The following is an 18,346-nucleotide window of genomic DNA, read 5'->3' as shown; positions in this document are numbered from 1 at the left end:
ATATCTTTAGGGTAGACCTCTGCTTCTATCAATCCCAGGCTTACTGGGGTGCAGAGGGAGGGTCTCCACTAAAGAACACCAAAAGGCAGTGAGTGAAGAATGAATTTAGTCTCTCTCAAACTGTGTATCAGTCCTCTGAATGGTGGACTTTCTGGTCTCTGTGTTAAGGCGAAAGAGAAATTACAAGAATGCTTGAAATCCTCAAAGCTAAAGGTGACCAATAGCTTTTATCTATTTTTTTTTTTTTTTTTTAGCTTTTATCTATTTTGCTAAACATTCCAGAAAGTGGCAGAATTGGTTGAGTCCGACCCCCCCCCCCCCCGCCCCCTTCAGTCCCAATCCATTTTCCGGAGAAATTTCTAATAGCCCATAAAGTCGCTTTTTATAAAAGTGGAGGGCTGAGTAGGCAGTGAGGGCTAGGAACACAGAAATTAAAAATCTCCAAAGTGAGCATCTCCATCCTTACACGAGGAATTAATCATTCATAAGGATGGTATCATTTAGGAACCCGCTATTCAAACTGCTAACATTTTGGTGCACATTAAAAAAAATCTTACCTAAGGTCCAAATCTGAGCTTACTATGCACACAGACCTTCTAAAAATGCGGGGTTAACCTGCTCTGAGTTAAAAGCTCTTGGAACAGGGGGTTGAAGTCATTCACCCTGGATTGAGAAGCATATTCAAGAGGTGACTCTTTGGATCAGGAAAGTTCCCGTTTGTTATGTAATGTGTGCATGTCATTATTTACACGATTTCACCAGGTGGTTGGGAGCTGTGTACACAGTCAGCTGCGCCCGAAGTTTTAAGCCAGGCTTAAAACTAAAACTAAACAGCCTTTCTTTACTATCTTTCACTCCTCTTGCCTTTTTTTTTTTAATGGAAAAATTTCCCTAAATTTCCTCTCTAGATTAAAACAATTTTTTTTTCCTTAAGCGTTTTTAGGAACTATACTTTTCCTGGAAAATTTTCCATAATCGTTTCCGCTGGTCTCTAAGGATGAATTAAAAAGTAAATATTCAACGACTAAGATTCGGAGCGGGAAACTTTTGTTTGTTTTGGTACAGGGTTCCCCAGCCTTCTCTTTACTCTTATCCGGGGCAATTCGTGTCTCTTCTCCCCGACCCCTTTCTTTCTTTGTGGTATTTCCTGGAATAAGATGACACTAAATTAGGGTAGGAAGCCCCTGGCCTAGGCCCTACGCACCGGGGTTGGGCGCGGGAGGCCGAGCGTGCGTGCGTGCGTGTGTGTGTGTCTAGGGGTGGGTTCTTCTGCTTCCGTGGGTTCGGCCCGGAGCCCCGGGGCCTTTTCGTGCGGTCCATCCCGGGCCCCCGCCTGAGCGCAGGGGGCGGTCCCTCCCGTGCCAGCCACGCCCCGACCGAGTTTATAACTCGCCTGATCGCGCTCTCGGAGCCGCGGCTTCTCTCGCGCTCCTGCCGGACTCGGGCACGCCCCCACCCCCCGGGCCGGCCGCCCGACGACTCCCGCCTCACGCCGCTCGCGCTCGCACGCGCGCTCACACCCACGTTGCCCTTCGCCGCACGCGCTCACACTCATTCTCGCGCGCTTGCCTCACTCACACACGCGCGCTCCCACTCGCGGGAGCGCTCCCACTTGCACGCGCGCTCCCACCGCCCCGTGCGCCCCCTCGCGCGCTCCCCCTGGCGCTCCGGAGCGCTAGCCTCGCAGAGGCGCAGGCACCTCAGGCGAGAGCGCCGAGGGGACCCACGGCCTCCCCATGGCTGACCTGAGCTTCATCGAAGATTCCGTGCCCTTCCCGGAGAAGGAGGAGGATGAGGAGGAAGAGGAGGAGGGTGTGGACTGGGGCTACGAGGAAGGTAACCGGCCGCGAGTCGGGAGGCTGGCGCCGCTGGTGTCCCGCTGCTCTGGCGCGCTCGGCGCGCCCCGCGTCCGCTCTTTCCCGCGTGCGTCCCCGACGCTTGCCCACGCCCCCGGCCGGTTTCGGGGCACCAGGCGCTCCGGGGAGAGCGGGGGTGCCCGCCGCCTGCGTTCGCGTCGGGGAGCCGCCCTTGCCGCCGGGCAGCGGTTGGCACCTGCCGCGGTCCGGAGGGCGAGCCTGAAGGCTGCGGCGGTGACATTTCCGTCTTGCGAGTAGCGAGAAGAGCCGCGCTGTGCTGTACTCAACACCTTGAGAGTACAGCGTTAGTGAAACTATTAGTTTCTTTTTTAAAAAAAATTTATTGGCGTATAGCTGATTTAGAGCGTTGTGTTAGTTTCAGATGTACAGCCAGGTGATTCAATTATGCATCTACATATATTCATTCTTTTTCAGATTCTTTTCTCATATAGCGTTAGTGAAACTATTAGTTTCTTGCTTGCCTGCGGGGAGAAAGTATTTGAGCCACTGATCTGTTCGCTGAGGATGCTGACACCGCTCAAGTCTTCCTGAGTGTTGAGCTGAATCAGTGGACCTGGCAAGACGGGAGCTGACCTTTTAATAAAAAGTTTAGTTTCTTAAATGTATCCCTGAAGGTGTAGGACTCCTAACAGAGCTGACTACTGGTGCTGATGTTGGCTACATACGTTGAAACAGATGTAGAGTTTACAACTTGAATTATAAAAATACGAAAAGAGTGTTATGTATATATTATGTATATACAGGTATGCGTATATACGCATATGCACACTTCAGAATACTGTGTTCGCATTTCTGACAAGTGTTTATTCACTAGCAACAGATTTATGGTTTTTGGCTCTCACCAAGAACGCTGAGAGTTATAGGAATTTCCCAAGTACTGCACATAATTGAACTAATGAGCAGAGGAAATTTTTGTGGTATCATTTTTTTTCTAATCACTTAAAGATGATTTAATTTTCTAGAGCCATAAATTAGTACCTCTATGTAGGCAAATAGAATATTTTATTAGTCCAAGACTTTGAATGTGTTATTTGATAACATCAGATCATTCAAAATATGAATGCAAAAATTCACACACATTATTATTACCATATTTTATCTGTAAAGGGACAGTAGTCATAACCTTCTTAATAATGGCAAGGATCATAAGTAGTGTTTAAACTAGTTTTCCCCATGTTACATTTTGCTGTAACTTATTTTTTCAGTCTAAGTTCGCTTCCTTTTGTCCTCAGGTGTTGAGTGGGGCTTGGTGTTTCCGGACGCTAATGGGGAGTACCAGTCTCCCATTAACTTGAACTCAAGAGAAGCTCGATACGACCCCTCGCTGCTGGATGTCCGCCTCTCCCCGAATTATGTGGTCTGCCGGGACTGTGAGGTCGCCAACGATGGGCACACCATTCAGGTTATCCTGAAGTCAAAATCAGGTATTCTAGATGTTTCTGCGTGCTTCTTAAACTAGAAGTTTATATAGCTTGTGTAACCTTAAAGGTAGAACTAACCTAGCTCTGTTGTCAGGATACCTTTATAGGCTATAAAATGCATTTCGGGGGAATACTTTTCTGAAACATTTTTGGAAGGATGGAAGGATGAAATTATGAAGGTGTCAGTTGGTTGTTCCATGTTGTGTGACGTTACTGGAACAACTCTAGTTGGTCAAATTCCAACCCTGTGGAATTTGAGCAAAAGTATACACAAGTGTACCAATCTGCATTTTGTCCTAAAGTGTCGATTGGCTTAACAGTATGTTCTAGATTGGTCGGTCTTAACAGTTTGCCTGCTGTATTTGTAGTAACCATTTTCCTTGGGACTGTTTGAGCAAAAAAGGTAACTAACTCCATCTCCTTTTACACTTACTTGGAAATTTTAGTTAGAGTGTTTAACTGGCATGAATTGATAGGGTTGGATTTTTATTTTTAAGAAAAATTCACAAGCTAACTTCCACTTAATTCATTACCGTTTATTTTATTGAAATGTATAATTAACTGAAAAAAAGATTCTTGGGAGTACGTTGTCATAACATTTAAAGAGATTTCCCTTCATTTAAACTAAATTACTATTTTATGTTGATCTGCATATTTCTGTATATTTGTCATGACAGTGCTTGCAGTCTGTTTGGTGTACTGAGCAAATAAACTTTCCATTTTAAACAAACAAAAAAATAAATCATGTAGATAATTATAATTCTCTGTTTTACTGCCTTGTAAAACTAAAGATTAGGATTTATTGACATAATCTGACATTCAAGATAGACTTTTCAAATTAATTTTCTCTGCTAAATTAATATGACAAGAAGAATTTTAATTAATAGCAATCAAAAACAGCCTCTAAACTCAGCAAAAGATTTAAATGGCAAACAAAGCTCCTACTTTTACTCATTTATTTTTTAACTCTCTTCCTCCCCTCTGAACCTATTTGAGACGGATCTGAAATGTTTTTTAGAAAAGCTGTTGGGTAATTACTAAGGAAATTGGCTTTTGGCTTAAATGTAGGAGAGAGGAGAGTGGAATATTTTAAAATTAGCATTAATTTCTTGCTTTTCATAGTGAATAATAACTCTATTTCCCTCTTGGAAAGAATGTAAAATTAGGAGTACGTTGAAATACTAGGAAGCGTTTGATAAACAGAGATCAGCTGTACTCAAATTAATTCTGAATTGATAAATTTGATATTTCAAGCCGTAAAATCTTTGGTTTTTTATTAGGCAGGGCAGGTATTGATTTCCAACTATGGATATTTTATTCATTGTGAATGTTCCTGAGCTCCAGTTCAGAGTCTTCCCAGCTGCTCTGAGTCTAGTCAAGGTATGGGCATCACCCAAAACAGAATCTAGGTGTTGTATGGATGTAGTCAAAGAGACAGCTTCAGGTGTAAATTTGAACTTAAATCAGATTTTTTTGGGGGGGGTTATCTATGATGGGACATTATGTATTATTTATAAAATGTATAGTAAAATTATTGTATGCTGACTGTCCTGACATAAAAAACATTTTAAGGTAATGTTGGTATTACGTTTTAAGGTTTATTGGTATGTTGACATGCTTTTTCACTTCTGGAAATAAACATTTATATATCTATACAACTAACTTGCATTTCACATCAAGCACCATGGTGATTGAATGTTGGTTTGTATACAAATGGATAAGAAGGTTCCTGAGGATTCATATTAATGAAAACACAGTCGTTTAGAGCATCAGTGTAAATACGGGAGCATAGAGGAATGACTGAGTCCAAATGCTGTCAGTTAAGACTGTGTGTCCATTCCTGCTTGAAGATCAAATTTACTCCATCACATTGAGTTGACCATTTTCTTCTGGTACCTTCTCAAGCCTTCTCAACCTTTTCCTTGGCCCCCTATCGCCTCCCAAAACGGAGCTGATCAAGCAGTGTTTCGACTCTCCGCCCACAGGGTCCACCCCGACCGCCGAGGAAGAGCTATCTGTATTTTCGTCTGGGTCTGATTTGACGTGCACACTCCAGACCCCTTACTTCTGACTCCTCGGAGACCTTGCTTCTTCAGATGCCCGTCTCCTTTCTGCCAGTATAATCATTTCTTCATTGTTTCTTCCCTTTCAGTGTTTCTCCAAGCTTTAAAAAAAGTAACCAAAAAAATCCCATGTCTGGACCAGTTTAATAAATAATATTTGCTTCCTAGCATATATAAGTTTTTCAAAGGAATGGTCTGCAAGCCCTGAACATCCTGTATTTCATTTATTTAATTCAAGCTTTATCAAAATAGAATGTAAACATAATTTAAATAGTTGGCTAGTACTATATTTGTCTCTGCCTCTGGTTATAACCCACCCCTCCCCACTTAAAATTGTTTGCCTTGGTTACGACCACTTTCATCTCTTAGCTGTTTTTCCTGCTGTCACTTCCACATTTCTCAATAGCATATTTATACTGTCGTGCTTTGATATTTAAGATATCTGTGAACTCCCTACGATGGACGACGAGGCTAGTTCTCTTATTACCCTCCCCCATCGTGGGTTTGCCCCCCCATCGTCCCTGTGTACTTCAATTACAGTTGTTATTTAAATTAGCTCAGTGTTTTTATTATTATGACTGTGTAACTATCATTTCCAGCTGAGACTATATTCTGTTTCCTTTATTGAATAATGTGGGGTTCCCCCCCGCCTCTGCCCGGAGTTGGTATATTTTTGTTTCTTTGGTTTTTTGTTTATCCACCATGATTTCATTTCCAAACTCTCTGATGTCTGGCAGGCACATCTTCTCCCAGGACATTCAAAAAGCCCTTCCAGTCCTCTCATCCATCCTTCCCCTCTTCAGCCCGTCTGGACTGCTGTCGCCCACAGCTCCCTGGACCTCAGGCCTAGGAAGTCCCTTGGCTTGTCTCTGTGTCCAATTCCGTGTTTCCCGGATGATGAGACATCCTCTTTTTGAGGTTGTTCTTTCATTTCAGGGATTTGTTGGTTTATTGCCTCCTACAGTTCATCTCCCAATAACTTGCTGAGAAGAAGGGCTTGTGAGAGTCATTGTTTGCATACCTTGTGTGTCTCTCTGTTGGGTCCTTGGTGGGCCCTTTCAGTCAGGATAATTGTCTTTCATTTCTTAGAAATTTTCTTACATTATTTCATTGATAAGTTTTTTTTTTTTTAAGTCTTTTTCTTCTACTTTCTGGTAGATTTCCTCAACTTCTATCTTTCTATTAAACTTCTAATCTCTGCTCTTATATTTTTAATTTCTAAAAAATTGTGTTTATTCTATGAATTAAAAAAAATATGGCTGCCAGTATTTATTTCATGATTATGGGATCTTTCTTCGTTCTTTTCTGTATTGCTTTTTTTTCTATTTCCCGTATGTCTCTGTTTTATTCTGGGATCCTTCTTCTGTTTGTTTTGGTGTCTCTGTTTTATGTTGGAGATGCTTCTCAAATGTCCAGCGATCTTTGGCTCTTTGTTCATATTTAGGAATGGGTCTAAAAATTGAATCGGAGGCTCTGCACATGGGCAGGGATTGAGGTCTGGTGGATGTCACAGTAACACGATTACATAGGACCAGGCTGTGTTGTTGGAGCAGCCTTTGTAGGTTTACGGATTTCTCTGAGGGAAGGGGTGTGATGGCTCGCACCTGGCTGGCAGCATCTGGTTGTTGACTGCAGGCCAAACAGTGTAACCAGAGGGTACATCTGTTATAGTTAATGACCCTGCATTGACACCTCCTCAGCGCCCAAGTCCATAGTTTACACTAGGGTTCGCTCTTGGGGTTTTACATTCCATGAGCTTGAACAAACGTTTAATGGCACGTATCCACCATTGTAGTGTCATACAGAATGGTTTCAGTGCCCTAAAACTCCTCTGTGCTCCTGTTCTTCCTTTCCTCTCCCCAACCCTTGGTGATCACTAATCTTTATACTGTCTCCATAGCCTTGCAGTTTTCACAGTGTCATATAGTTGGAATCATACATTTTATAGCCTTCCACTTGGCTTCTTTCACTTGGTAATAATGCGTTGAAGTTTCCTTGGATGCTGCTTTTTTTAAATAAAAAAATCTGTAGAATAAGCACAATTAAAATTTTTTTGCTTTGTTTATATTAAAAAAGGATACAGAATTACCAAAAAGAATTACAACGATTGTAGTGTAATTTAAATGCTTCCACTTACTAAATTAAAGCTTTTAAAATAATCCTAACGGTATAGTTCCCACATATAATAACCCTACCTGGGGTTTTAAATTTGAGGCATGTCACGAACAGGAACCTTTCACCCCCAGTCCCCTGCTGAAAGTTCCCAAACTAAGGTCACTGATAATCTCATTCTACGATCCAATGGCCACTTTAAAATTCTCAAAATACTTTAATTCTGCTGCATTTGCAGTGGAATTTTTGGAAACTCTTTCTCCTGTTGGTCTCTATGACACGTCATAGATGTTTCTTCTTAATTTTGACTGCCTTTCCTTTGCCAGTTCTTCATGGCCCATTAACCTTAAATGATGGGATTTCTCAAAGTTTCTTCCTCCACCCTTTTCTCTTGTGATACGATCACCTTTCAGCAGCTCACTCACACAGACTGTATGCTGCTTTCTTCAGTGTTTTGATTTCCACTAAGGCAGCCCATGAGTTTAGGAAAGGGGCTGAATCATAGATTCACGCAGTGGGATGGGCCCCTGGAGGCCCCCAATCCAGCCCCCATATCTCAGACGCTCTGGCAAGTGTCTGGGTGGCTTCAGCTTGAACAGCTCAGGAAAGGAAATTCATTCCTCACTGAGGAAATCCATTTTGCTTTTGAGTAATTCCCCGGATCGAAAAGTTTCTGGGATTGCCCTCATTGTTTCTGTTTTGGGATTCTGGACCGACATGGAACACATAAAATTGTACTTTCACATGACATTCTTTAAAATATTGACTACCATCATCATACCATGGAGTTGCCATTTTTCCTTTCGGACATAATTAGTTCCTTCCACTGGTCCTCATGTGATAGCCCTCCGTTCATTAATACATACTTATTGATCATTTACTACCAGAATTAGAGATTCACTTGTCTCTTCTCAGAGAAGTTCCTATAAATGAGGGCAACCAGGAGAGCAAAATTTGAATTCATTTATGATTATATGTATTATTAGCTGACTTTGGGGGACTTGAATTACCTGGACAGTTGCCTTCATCTCCTTCACTTTGCTTATACAGACCCAGCTTAACTGGTCTCCTCTCCCTACTGTTATGTTAGTGCTACACTTAATGAGCTGATGATATTTATTCTTTAATATGAAATAAAGCTGTAGGTTAAAAGCTAAGGACTGTTAAAAAAATATTGATTGCTGCTTTTAAGACTTCAAATGTTAAAAAAGAACTAATTAATACTATTTTTGGAATGCTTTCTGAATATATTTGGGATTCCTTAAAAGTTAAACTGAGGTTATAAAATCTTTAAACCTATTGAGAATGAACTTTGGGGGCCTCTGATCCTTCGGGGGACACATCAGGGACCATTGGCGTTGGTGTCCCTGCACGTTGGAGTTGTGGCTTCAGCAGCCTCTGTCTCCTGGCCTCCTCGTCTTCGGCCGGCTGTGACAGCAGCTTTCTCAACAGCTGCGCTTGCTCTTTGCTGGTCCGCTGTCCATGTAGACCTGGGAGTAATATATATATATTTTTTTTAAAAAATAAATTTATTTATTTTTGGCTGCGATGGGTCTTCGTTGCTGCATGCGGACTCTCTCTAGTTGCGGCGAGCGGGGGCTACTCTTCGTTGCGGTGCGTGGGCTTCTCATTGCGGTGGCTTCTCTTGTTGCGGAGCACGGGCTGTAGAGTGCAGGGTCAGTAGTTGTGGCACGCGGGCTCAGTAGTTGTGACGCACGGGCTTAGTTGCTCCGCAGCATGTGGGATCTTCCCGGACCAGGGCTCGAACCCGTGTCCCCTGCATGGGCAGGCGAATTCTTTTTTTTTTTTTTTTCTTTAAAATGAAGCTTTTATACAGAGCTGTACACATATGAACAAGTAACTCTGAAGGCCAGAGAACTCCAAATTCTGGAAACTTGGAGTCTCTACAGATGATACTGGTTTCAACAAGTTACAAAATCTTAGGTAATAGCATCTACAGGCTTGGCCTTACAACTGTGTGGGAGAAACTAACTCAAGAGTAAAAGCTTCACGTTCTGAAAATAAATAGTGGCGAAACACAGCATTCCTGGATTGAGGGAAATCAAATTGAGAGAGGGACATGATTGGAAGGAAACCTCTAGAATTCTTCTAATCCCAGGTTCCTCAAATTGGTACAGGTGATAGCAATCCGATAGCGCCACCAGGGCAGTCCCCTTGGGAGTAATATTTTAATCCATATTTTTCTTTTGGCCACACCACGCAGCCTGCAGGATCTTAGTTCCCCGACCAGGGATCGAACCCATGCCCCCTGCAGTGGAAGTGTGGGGCCTTAACCACTGGACCGCCAGGGAAGTCCCAGACCTGGGAGTAATATTTTAAAATGCAAAAATATTAGCCTCCTGCTTAAAAGCTAACGATGATTCCCTCCACGATAAACTCCAGCCCCTCCACATGAGCTGCCATCCCGTCCTGATGTTCACACCTTGAGGCCTGCCTTTGGCCGTTGGGTACCTCTGACTTTATTGTCTTGGAGTACCCTCAGGCCATTTCCCATCTCTGAGCCTTTCTGAGCCTCTTCTCTCTGCTCGGAATGTACTTTCTCACTTCTGCTGTTAGCTTACCCTTCAAGACTCTGCTTAGCTGTCATCTCTTCCGGAAAGTCTTCCCTGACTTTCTGACCCCCCTTTGGTTTTGGCTTGGACCCTGCTGGGCGCCCTCCAAGTGCCTTGTGCATTTTCCCCTCCTGCCCCGATGCAATCACGTTTAGTTGCTTAAGCACAGAGAATGCCTTGCCAGTGCTGAGACTATATCCTTCCTTTTATACACTCAGTGGTCAGCACAGGGCTGGGCATGGAGACCATCTCAAAACGTGTGTGTTGAACTCCAATGAAATGAGGGGGAAACAGCTTTTGAACTATCTGGCAAATCTGTTTTCAGCAAAGGATTTTAGAAGCTTAAATGGATTTAGGTAAATGTATATATGTCATGTCTCTATGGGATTCCCATATTTTGCAGAAGCTTCTGAAAGGAACTCTTTTATGTCTATAAGCGTAATGGCTGTGCCTATCAAAGAAAAAGCATTAAAGACAACGGAGGTGGTAGCAATGGCATCAGTGTATACTGTATCCTTTTCACAAGTTTGTTACTCTCAGCAAATGTAGCATGTCATCAGTGTGAGTTTCACGTTTCCTTGTAATTTTATTGGACATAATGGCACCACAACTAATAAACCTGCCATATAGTGACAAAATATCACTAAGCAAAATTTGATCTTCATAAATGTAGGAAAAGTGCTCTTCTTTTGGTATGACTAGTTTTCTTATAAAACAAGTAAATGGTCAAAAGGAAGAATAATGCCTTGAGAGGATGTTTCCAAATGGATAAAAGAGACCTGCTATTTATTTGTTGTCTGTAAACACAATCATTCTTGGGGGATGAACAGGTAATGCTTTTACCTGGCACCTCATAAAATTCTGAATTCAGGATTTTGTCATTTTTTATGGCTTTGCAGCGCCTTGTGATTTTAGTGTAGTTTAACTTTGGATTATTCTTCTGCAGCAAAAGTGAAAGGTACCAGAGCCAATTCCTGGCTGAAAGCTGCCCCTTTGTCACCTCTCCCTGGGGACCAGGCTTAGGCAAAATGCTTCCCTTCTTTGTGTTCATTTTCAACCCAATAGAATGTAAGACCCTGAGGATCTGGTTTCATAATTTTCTTGAAATAATGACCATGTAATGACCAAATATCACAGTAAAAGTCTGATCTTCATAAATATATAAATTCTCATTTCATCCCAATAGGATGTAAGATCCATGAAGCCGGTGAATTTTGTCTGTTTTGTCAACATCAATGTATCTTTTTAAAAATTTTTATTTATTTATTTTTGGCTGTGTTGGGTCTTCGTTGCTGCGCCCAGGCTTTCTCTAGTTGCAGCGAGCGGGGACTACTCTTCATTGCAGTGTGTGGGCTTCTCATTGCAGTGGCTTCTCTTGTTGCGTAGCACGAGCTCTAGGCACGTGGGCTTCAGTAGTTGTAGCACGTGGGCTCAGTAGTTGTGGCTCACAGGCTCTAGAGCACAGGCTCAGTAGTTGTGGCACACGGGCTTAATTGCTCGGAGGCATGTGGGATCTTCCCGGACCAGGGCTCAAACCCGTGACTCCTGCATTGGCAGGCAGATTCTTAACCACTGCGCCACCAGGGAAGCCCAACATCAATGTATGTTAAACACTGAATATGGTGCCTGCTACAGTGTAGATGATCAAAAAATATTTGTTGAAATATTTTTCAGTGGAACCCCTGTGGGCCTGGAACTTCTCCCCAGTAAGACATACATCTGTGCAGTTTGAATTTCCAGGGCATTTAAAATATCAGTTCTATTCCCAAGGTTTAAAGAAATATTGGCCATCGGTCAGGTGGGAGGGTATACGTGTGAAGCACAGATCTCTTTTTGGCCCCTGAAATCACTGACAGAATCAGCTTCATCCGTTGCTATAAGGAATTACTGGTGCACTGCTCTGAAACAGTTTCAGAAACTCTATGTGTATGTGTGTGTGTGTGTACCTGATGAAAATGTTTTGGGAAAAGATATTTTTAGTCCTCTTTCCAATCTCACATATGCTTCATTCCACAGTACTCCCCTTTCTTTTCCCTTGGCCGTGTGGAGCTAAGCCTCGTCCAAGACAAAAGCCTCGAGTTGGGTCGTAGACCCACAAGGTGAAGGGTGTTTCCATTTCAAATGGTGCAGGCTGGGGTGCAGCAAGCATGAGACTGATCTCAGGGAGATAGCAGTGAGCAGTGACTTGAAGCGAGATCTTAGTTCCCTGCCCAGGAAATGAACCTACGTAGCCTGAGTGAAAACCAGAAATCCTAGCCGCTAGTCTACCAGGGGCTAGAGGCTAGAGGCAAAGTTGCCCTGGCTCTTGCCCTGTTTGAAAAATGAATTTCTCAAGGAGGCAAAAACTGCAAAAGGAGATACAGAGTTTATTATCAGAGACACAGCACAACATGTGGGAGAGCACACTGAGAAACTATTTAAGACAGAAGCAAGGCAGAAATACATACCTGGAGAGAAAGGGTGTGGGTGTCCTCCCTAATGAGGAGAAGCGCAGTAAAGAGGTGGTTGAATCATTTACATAGGGCAGTTCTTCCGGCTCTTTGTTTACCTTTGGCCGATTATCTTTTTCTTTTCCCACACCTGACCTGTCCTAGGGTCCTTCCCTGATACGTGTGCGCACCTTTTTGCCAAGATGGATTCCAGCGTGGAATGGGGTAACGCCCCCTCCCTTTTTGACTCCCGAGGAGCCTTTCTGTGCATTTGCAGTTGGGGAGTTCTCCTTGACCTCAGGAGGGGTCATCTTATCTCTTTACTCCAGCAGAGCTCAGCTCCCGCCATTAACTTGGTCCTTGGAGTGTCTGGGAAAACAAAGCCCCAGTTTATTCCACTTGACAAACTCCAGCTGTCCAGTCCGGGGGCCCATCTACCTGCTACCTCAAGACTCCCAAGAAGCCTTTCCCGTTTATTCTTTTTGGTTGGGAGGTGGGGCACACAGTGGGTGGACTCCAGGCCTCTTTCCCATTTTTCTTAAGACCCAGTTCGGACAGCCATGGTAAGGGAATGAGTTTGGAGGGTATTCAGAAGCTGCGACACTCTGGTTGAGATCAAAACACTTTAGACCTTCTTCAATCCACAGCATGATGGTTACTGAAGAAGATGCAGTGAGCCTGCATTGTGGTTCTGGATTCAGTAATCCCTTTTTAGCCATGTATTTGCATTTTTCTTGGGTTGTTCAGGAAATAGGATGAGGTGTAATACTCAAAGGAGGGGCTGCGGTTTAGAAATCTAGGCTTAAAGACCACTGTTTTCTGGGTCATGCTCACGGGTACCGAAAGCTCGGTTTCCCCATCTCACCGTGGGCTGTGGGTCACAAGCTCGGGTTCCAGGCTCCTGGAGCTGGCTCGCTGGTTGGCTGGGGCTGCTCGCGCTCAGCCTGTCTCAGCCACGTCGATGGGATGATAACACTGACCCCTCAGAGTTGCGTCGAAACTTAGAAAAAGACCAAGCGTGAGGAACGCATTACAGTCTTGTGACATGGTGTCATCCTAAAGGCCATCACTGCACTTCCCTTTCCCCCAGATGTGAGGGTTAAGCCCTTGAAAAATTAAAGTGCCTTTTTGCTGCTGCTGGTTTTCTTCTTTGTTGGAGCTGGAGGCAGGCTTAGCACCAAATATGTAGGGCGCTTTCAGCGAGGTCTGCGAGATGTTCGCTTGTGCCATGGCCTCATTGCTCCGTCTCTTTTCTGCCTCTGTCTTTGTTTGCCCTTTGCTCTTCCTTCTGATTTATGCCATCTGGCTGCAGGATAGGAACTTTGATGGGAGCAGCTTTAAATTCTTTCGGGGAAAAGTTATTAGATGAACCAACCAAACAAATAAATATGGCTGCACCAACTCCCCTTCTTCTCCTTTGAGTTTAGGGGAAGGATGGAGAACAAAGCTGATCCGCAGTGGGGCACTCAGGTTGGCCGCCGTTGCTTCCTGCACAATGGCAATCCACGTGTGAACACTAACGTCTTTCAAAGAGACCACATCTGGGGGAGAGGGTGAATTTTGTCAGCTCCTTGGCTGAAAATAACCCATAATTCTTAGCTGATACCATTTAGAATGAACAGTTTTGTTAACAGGAAAAATGCAAACAACCTTTATTTGTGTCAGAATTGGCCCTTTATAATAAACTTTATGTCAGGTTTTTCCATATGATATCAGGGAGTGTTAACTAATCAAAGTATTTTGTTGCTTCAAGACAAGATGTATTTTTTTTATCATCCTTTAGAGTGCTCTTGTTTGGGACAAAGTTCTGGGTTATCTCCAGAATTGAGACATAGAGACAGGGCTCCATAGAACTAAATTTAATATTTTAAGTATTGTTAATATTTAATTACAATTTTGTTTACATTTATGTGACACTGGATGATAGATTGCTTTTTTAAAAATGTGATTTCATTGTTGAAAAATCAAATTGGCTTAATAATAATTCGTTGCATGGATAATTTTGTTGGCTGACATCTGTTGTCTCAGTTGAAAGCCTGCTCCTGTAAATGGATTATCTGTAAACAAGTTTCAATTTATTGATAGGTCTATAGCGAATTATTGGTCAGCCTGAGACTCAGACCATATTCTTGTCCCCTGATCAATGCTAAGTTTAAGTGTCGGGGAGTAAAAATAGCTACTGTGTTTATTTTCTGTCAACTCCTATGCCTAAAATACACAAGAAGTTAACATATACATATCATTCCCAAGTATTTCAGAGTTTTTGAACTTTTACTGTATTAAGATGACAGTATAAATTCATCTCACAGTTGTGATTCACTCTTCATTTTGGTTATGTGAATTTATTCTATAGAGCTCATGAGACCTTTTTGGCAAAAAAATGTCCCTAGTGTTTATAGTGATGTGCTGATGAATGTGTTTGAGATGTAATTAAATAGAATTTATTTTCTTTTTTCAGTTCTCTCCGGAGGTCCATTGCCTCAAGGGCATGAATTTGAGCTGTATGAAGTCAGATTTCATTGGGGAAGAGAAAACCAGCGTGGTTCTGAGCACACAGTTAATTTCAAAGCTTTTCCCATGGAGGTAAGAAGAACAAATCAGCTTGTAAAACTTTTGCTGTTCATGTAAAGTATTCAGCGATTTACTGAAAATGGTTTAGTTTAAAAGTAGATGTGTAGCTCTTGAATGTAATCAATTTATATTAAAATAAAAAAGTGCTCCATGAAATACAAGCTTGGGGCAGCAAATGAGGCTTCCCATCAGCCTTAGTGGGCTTGGAGAATGCACATGGGCTGTTGGTTATAAAGGCAATCTATGCTATTAAGTTTCATCTTAGTATTATTACTGTTGTAAAAATTCTGCTGCCTCTGCAAATTCAGGAGGTCACTTTTGTGGATGCTATGAATAGATGATAAGCTGAAAACAAATAACTTTTGGAGAAACCTCAACAGTAATTAAAAGTCTGGTTTAACGCTTGTTAAAATTGGCAAGTTGGTTTTATTCACCTCAAGCAGTTAGAGAGTGAGAGAGAGAAAGAGTTTTAGAGAGTCATTCTTTTGTCTGAAGAATTCTCTCCCCTACTTATCTTAGCCAACTCCAGCTCTTTCTTCAGTATCTAGTGAGAGTATCACTTCTTCCATGGGACTTTTTCTGAGTTCCTTCCCTAAGCAGAATTAATTTCTTCCTCTTCTGTGCTCCCAGTGCCCTTGATGGATTGCTTCTGTGACATTGATCTCATGCATTGTAACCTTTAGTGTTTAAAGAGTCCTTCTCACTGAGTGTGGGCTCCTGTTATGGACTGAAGTGTTTGTGATCCCTGCCCCCTCAGTCAAATTCATATGTTGAAACTCTACCCCCTGATGTGATGGTATTAGGAGGTGGAGCCTTTGGCAGGTGATTAGGATTAGAAGAAGTCATGAGGGTGGGACCCTCATGAGTGGAATTAGTGCCCTCATAAGAGTCCAGAGAGAGTTTGCTTCTCCCTGCTTTTTGCCGGGTGAGGATGCAGGAAGACCGCCATCTCCAAGCCAGGAAGTGTGCCCTCACCAGACACCAGATCTGTTGGCACCTTGATCTTGGACTTCCCAGCCTACAGAAGTGGGAGAAATAAATTCTGTTGTTTAAGCCTCCTGTCTATGGTAATTTGTTATTGCAGCCCGAGCTAAGACAGCTCCTGAAGAAAAAGTCTCCCTTTCACTCTCCGTGTTACTCCCAACATTTAGTGCAGTGCCGGGTACATCAGAGACAACCCACATTGGTGAAATTGACAGGATGTCTCTGTTGTTCATATTTATTTCTATAAGGACCGCAGTTCTCTCCTGGGAAATAGCCCATCAGTGTCAAGTAATAGTACATTTCAGGGGCTGCCGAAACGCCAGTCTTCCTTGTCTGTCTTTCCCAACTGCACATACTTAAGTATGGAATTGCTCCTGGCCAGATACCACATCCATACCTGCCTCATTGCCTGGAAGTCACTACTGTTTAACTTATATAAATGACATATGTACCTTAAAGAATGAAGTTAGAGAAAGTATTTCTCAATGTTACTTTAATAATCATTAAAAAATTTCTTTTGAAAGCCCAAAATATCCCTTTCATTAAAAAAACTCAGGTCTTAAAAGTGAAATATTAGGACTTCCCTGGTAGCACAGTGGTTAAGAATCCGCCTGTCAATGCAGGGGACACAGGTTGAAGCCCTGGTCTGGGAAGGTCCCACATGCCGTGGAGCAGCTAAGCCCCTGTGCCACAGCTACTGAGCTTGCGCTCTAGAGCCCGTGAGCCACAACTACTGAGGCTGTGTGCCACAACTACTGAAGCCCACGCACCTAGAGCCCATGCTCTGCAACAAAGAGAAGCCACTGCAATGAGAAGCCCTCGCACCTCAACGAAGAGAGCCCTTGCTCGACACAACTAGAGAAAGCCCGCGCACAGCAACAAAGACCCAACACAGCCAAAAAAAAAAAAAAACTGAAATATTAAATGTTTTGAGGATGGAGGGAAAAACAGTTGCAGTGTGTTGTGATGCCGAGGACAGTAAGAGGAGACAGCTTCTTTAAGGCCTTGATGGGCGATGTTGGGTCTTCAAATGTTACCTTTCTAGGGGCTTTTTTCTCAGTTCCCACAGACGTCCTATCACTTCTAGTGCCTTGAAACAATTCAGCCCTGTCTCTGTGTCACCTCTGGCTGCTGCCCTGTCCTCACCCAATGTGAAAGGGAAGAGTTCACACCAGAACATATCAAAGAGGAGGGAGGACACAAGACAATCCCAAATAATTAAACCTGCAGGGTAGTGGCGGGCTGAGGAGGGGCAGGAAAACACTGGGCTGTTAGGGCCTCGGCCCTGCCCTCTTCTTTGGGTTTGAAAAGCTTTTTCATCTCAACCAGCCTTCAAAGATACAGTCTCATAATCAAAAATTTTGGGAGAGATGGGAGTCCTTGGGTAGGCGCCAGCTTCTGGAGGGGGTTCAGTGACTTTGCCTGTGGCACACAGAATTTACAGTCTTGGGAAGTTTCATGAGATTAGGCTAGTTGGTGATGTGTACTCTTTGCCCCACAGTCGAATAGAATTTTGGACCCAGCGTGCAGATTGGTCCTGCTACTTGGTGAAGTTTTAACTGCCCTCGTCCATTAAGCACAAGTAATGGTTTGTGTTGAGTGGAGATTAAATTCTGGTGGTGAGGCTTCGTTTCTGCAGAAGTATTTATACTTATGATGATGGAATTTCTGACTAATTTTTCCAAAATAGTTGATGAATAATACTTGAATTCTTTGTTATCCCAGATTATCTCTGATCCAGTCCTAGAGAAAATACTTCTGTCAGTCATCTGACGTTCGTTTAGTGCTGGATCCTGTGGAGTGCATCAGTCTTTTGGGTGCACAGAGTTTGAGGGGCATAGCTGTGAGTCAGGTGCTTTCTGTTTTTTGTTTTGTTTTAATGGAGGCTGTGAAGGGTGAGCTGCGTTTTCAGGCGGAGAGGGCTGAGCTGGTGAAGGAGAGGAGAGAGGGACTCCATGTAGAATAGTCCCGGAGGGAATGAGATGCCTAATGGGGGGGATAAGTAGGTAACTTCCCACCATCCCCCCTGTTTTATACTGCCATCAGGGCCGCTTGGAACCCAAGGACATAGCCAACAGGACAGTGGAGAGCGAGGGCGCTGTTTACCTGGGATGTGATTGAAAAAAATGATTTTTTAGGACAGTTTCCATATCTTATTTACATTTTAAGACTAACTTTAATCTCCAGAAGACACATCAATACGTATTTCCTTTTTGCTGATTTCAGTTAAACTTAAATGGATGGTTTATTCAGCAGCCATCTGTAAACAATTACCTTGTCTGTTACATATAACATGGGAATGGCTTATAACAGAAG

At 43.1% G+C, this 18,346-nt stretch overlaps 1 protein-coding gene across 1 annotated transcript in view; it reads left to right on the top strand.

Annotated features, from left to right (window-relative positions):
• The first annotated feature begins 1,448 nt into the window (after positions 1-1,448).
• Positions 1,449-18,346, top strand: part of CA8 (carbonic anhydrase 8) — an 86,708-nt gene continuing 69,810 nt past the window's right edge. The window contains exons 1-3 of the mRNA XM_068525610.1: positions 1,449-1,836; positions 3,110-3,301; positions 14,934-15,058. Coding sequence (XP_068381711.1) covers positions 1,737-1,836; positions 3,110-3,301; positions 14,934-15,058 — 417 coding nt within the window. The 5' untranslated portion in view covers positions 1,449-1,736. The remainder of the gene's footprint in view (positions 1,837-3,109; positions 3,302-14,933; positions 15,059-18,346) is intronic.

This window comes from Eschrichtius robustus, chromosome 17 (genome assembly GCF_028021215.1).
Source record: "Eschrichtius robustus isolate mEscRob2 chromosome 17, mEscRob2.pri, whole genome shotgun sequence".
Lineage (NCBI taxonomy): Eukaryota > Metazoa > Chordata > Mammalia > Artiodactyla > Eschrichtiidae > Eschrichtius > Eschrichtius robustus.
The sequence above is the reverse complement of the archived record's forward strand: the minus strand, read 5'-3'. Positions and strand labels throughout refer to the sequence as shown.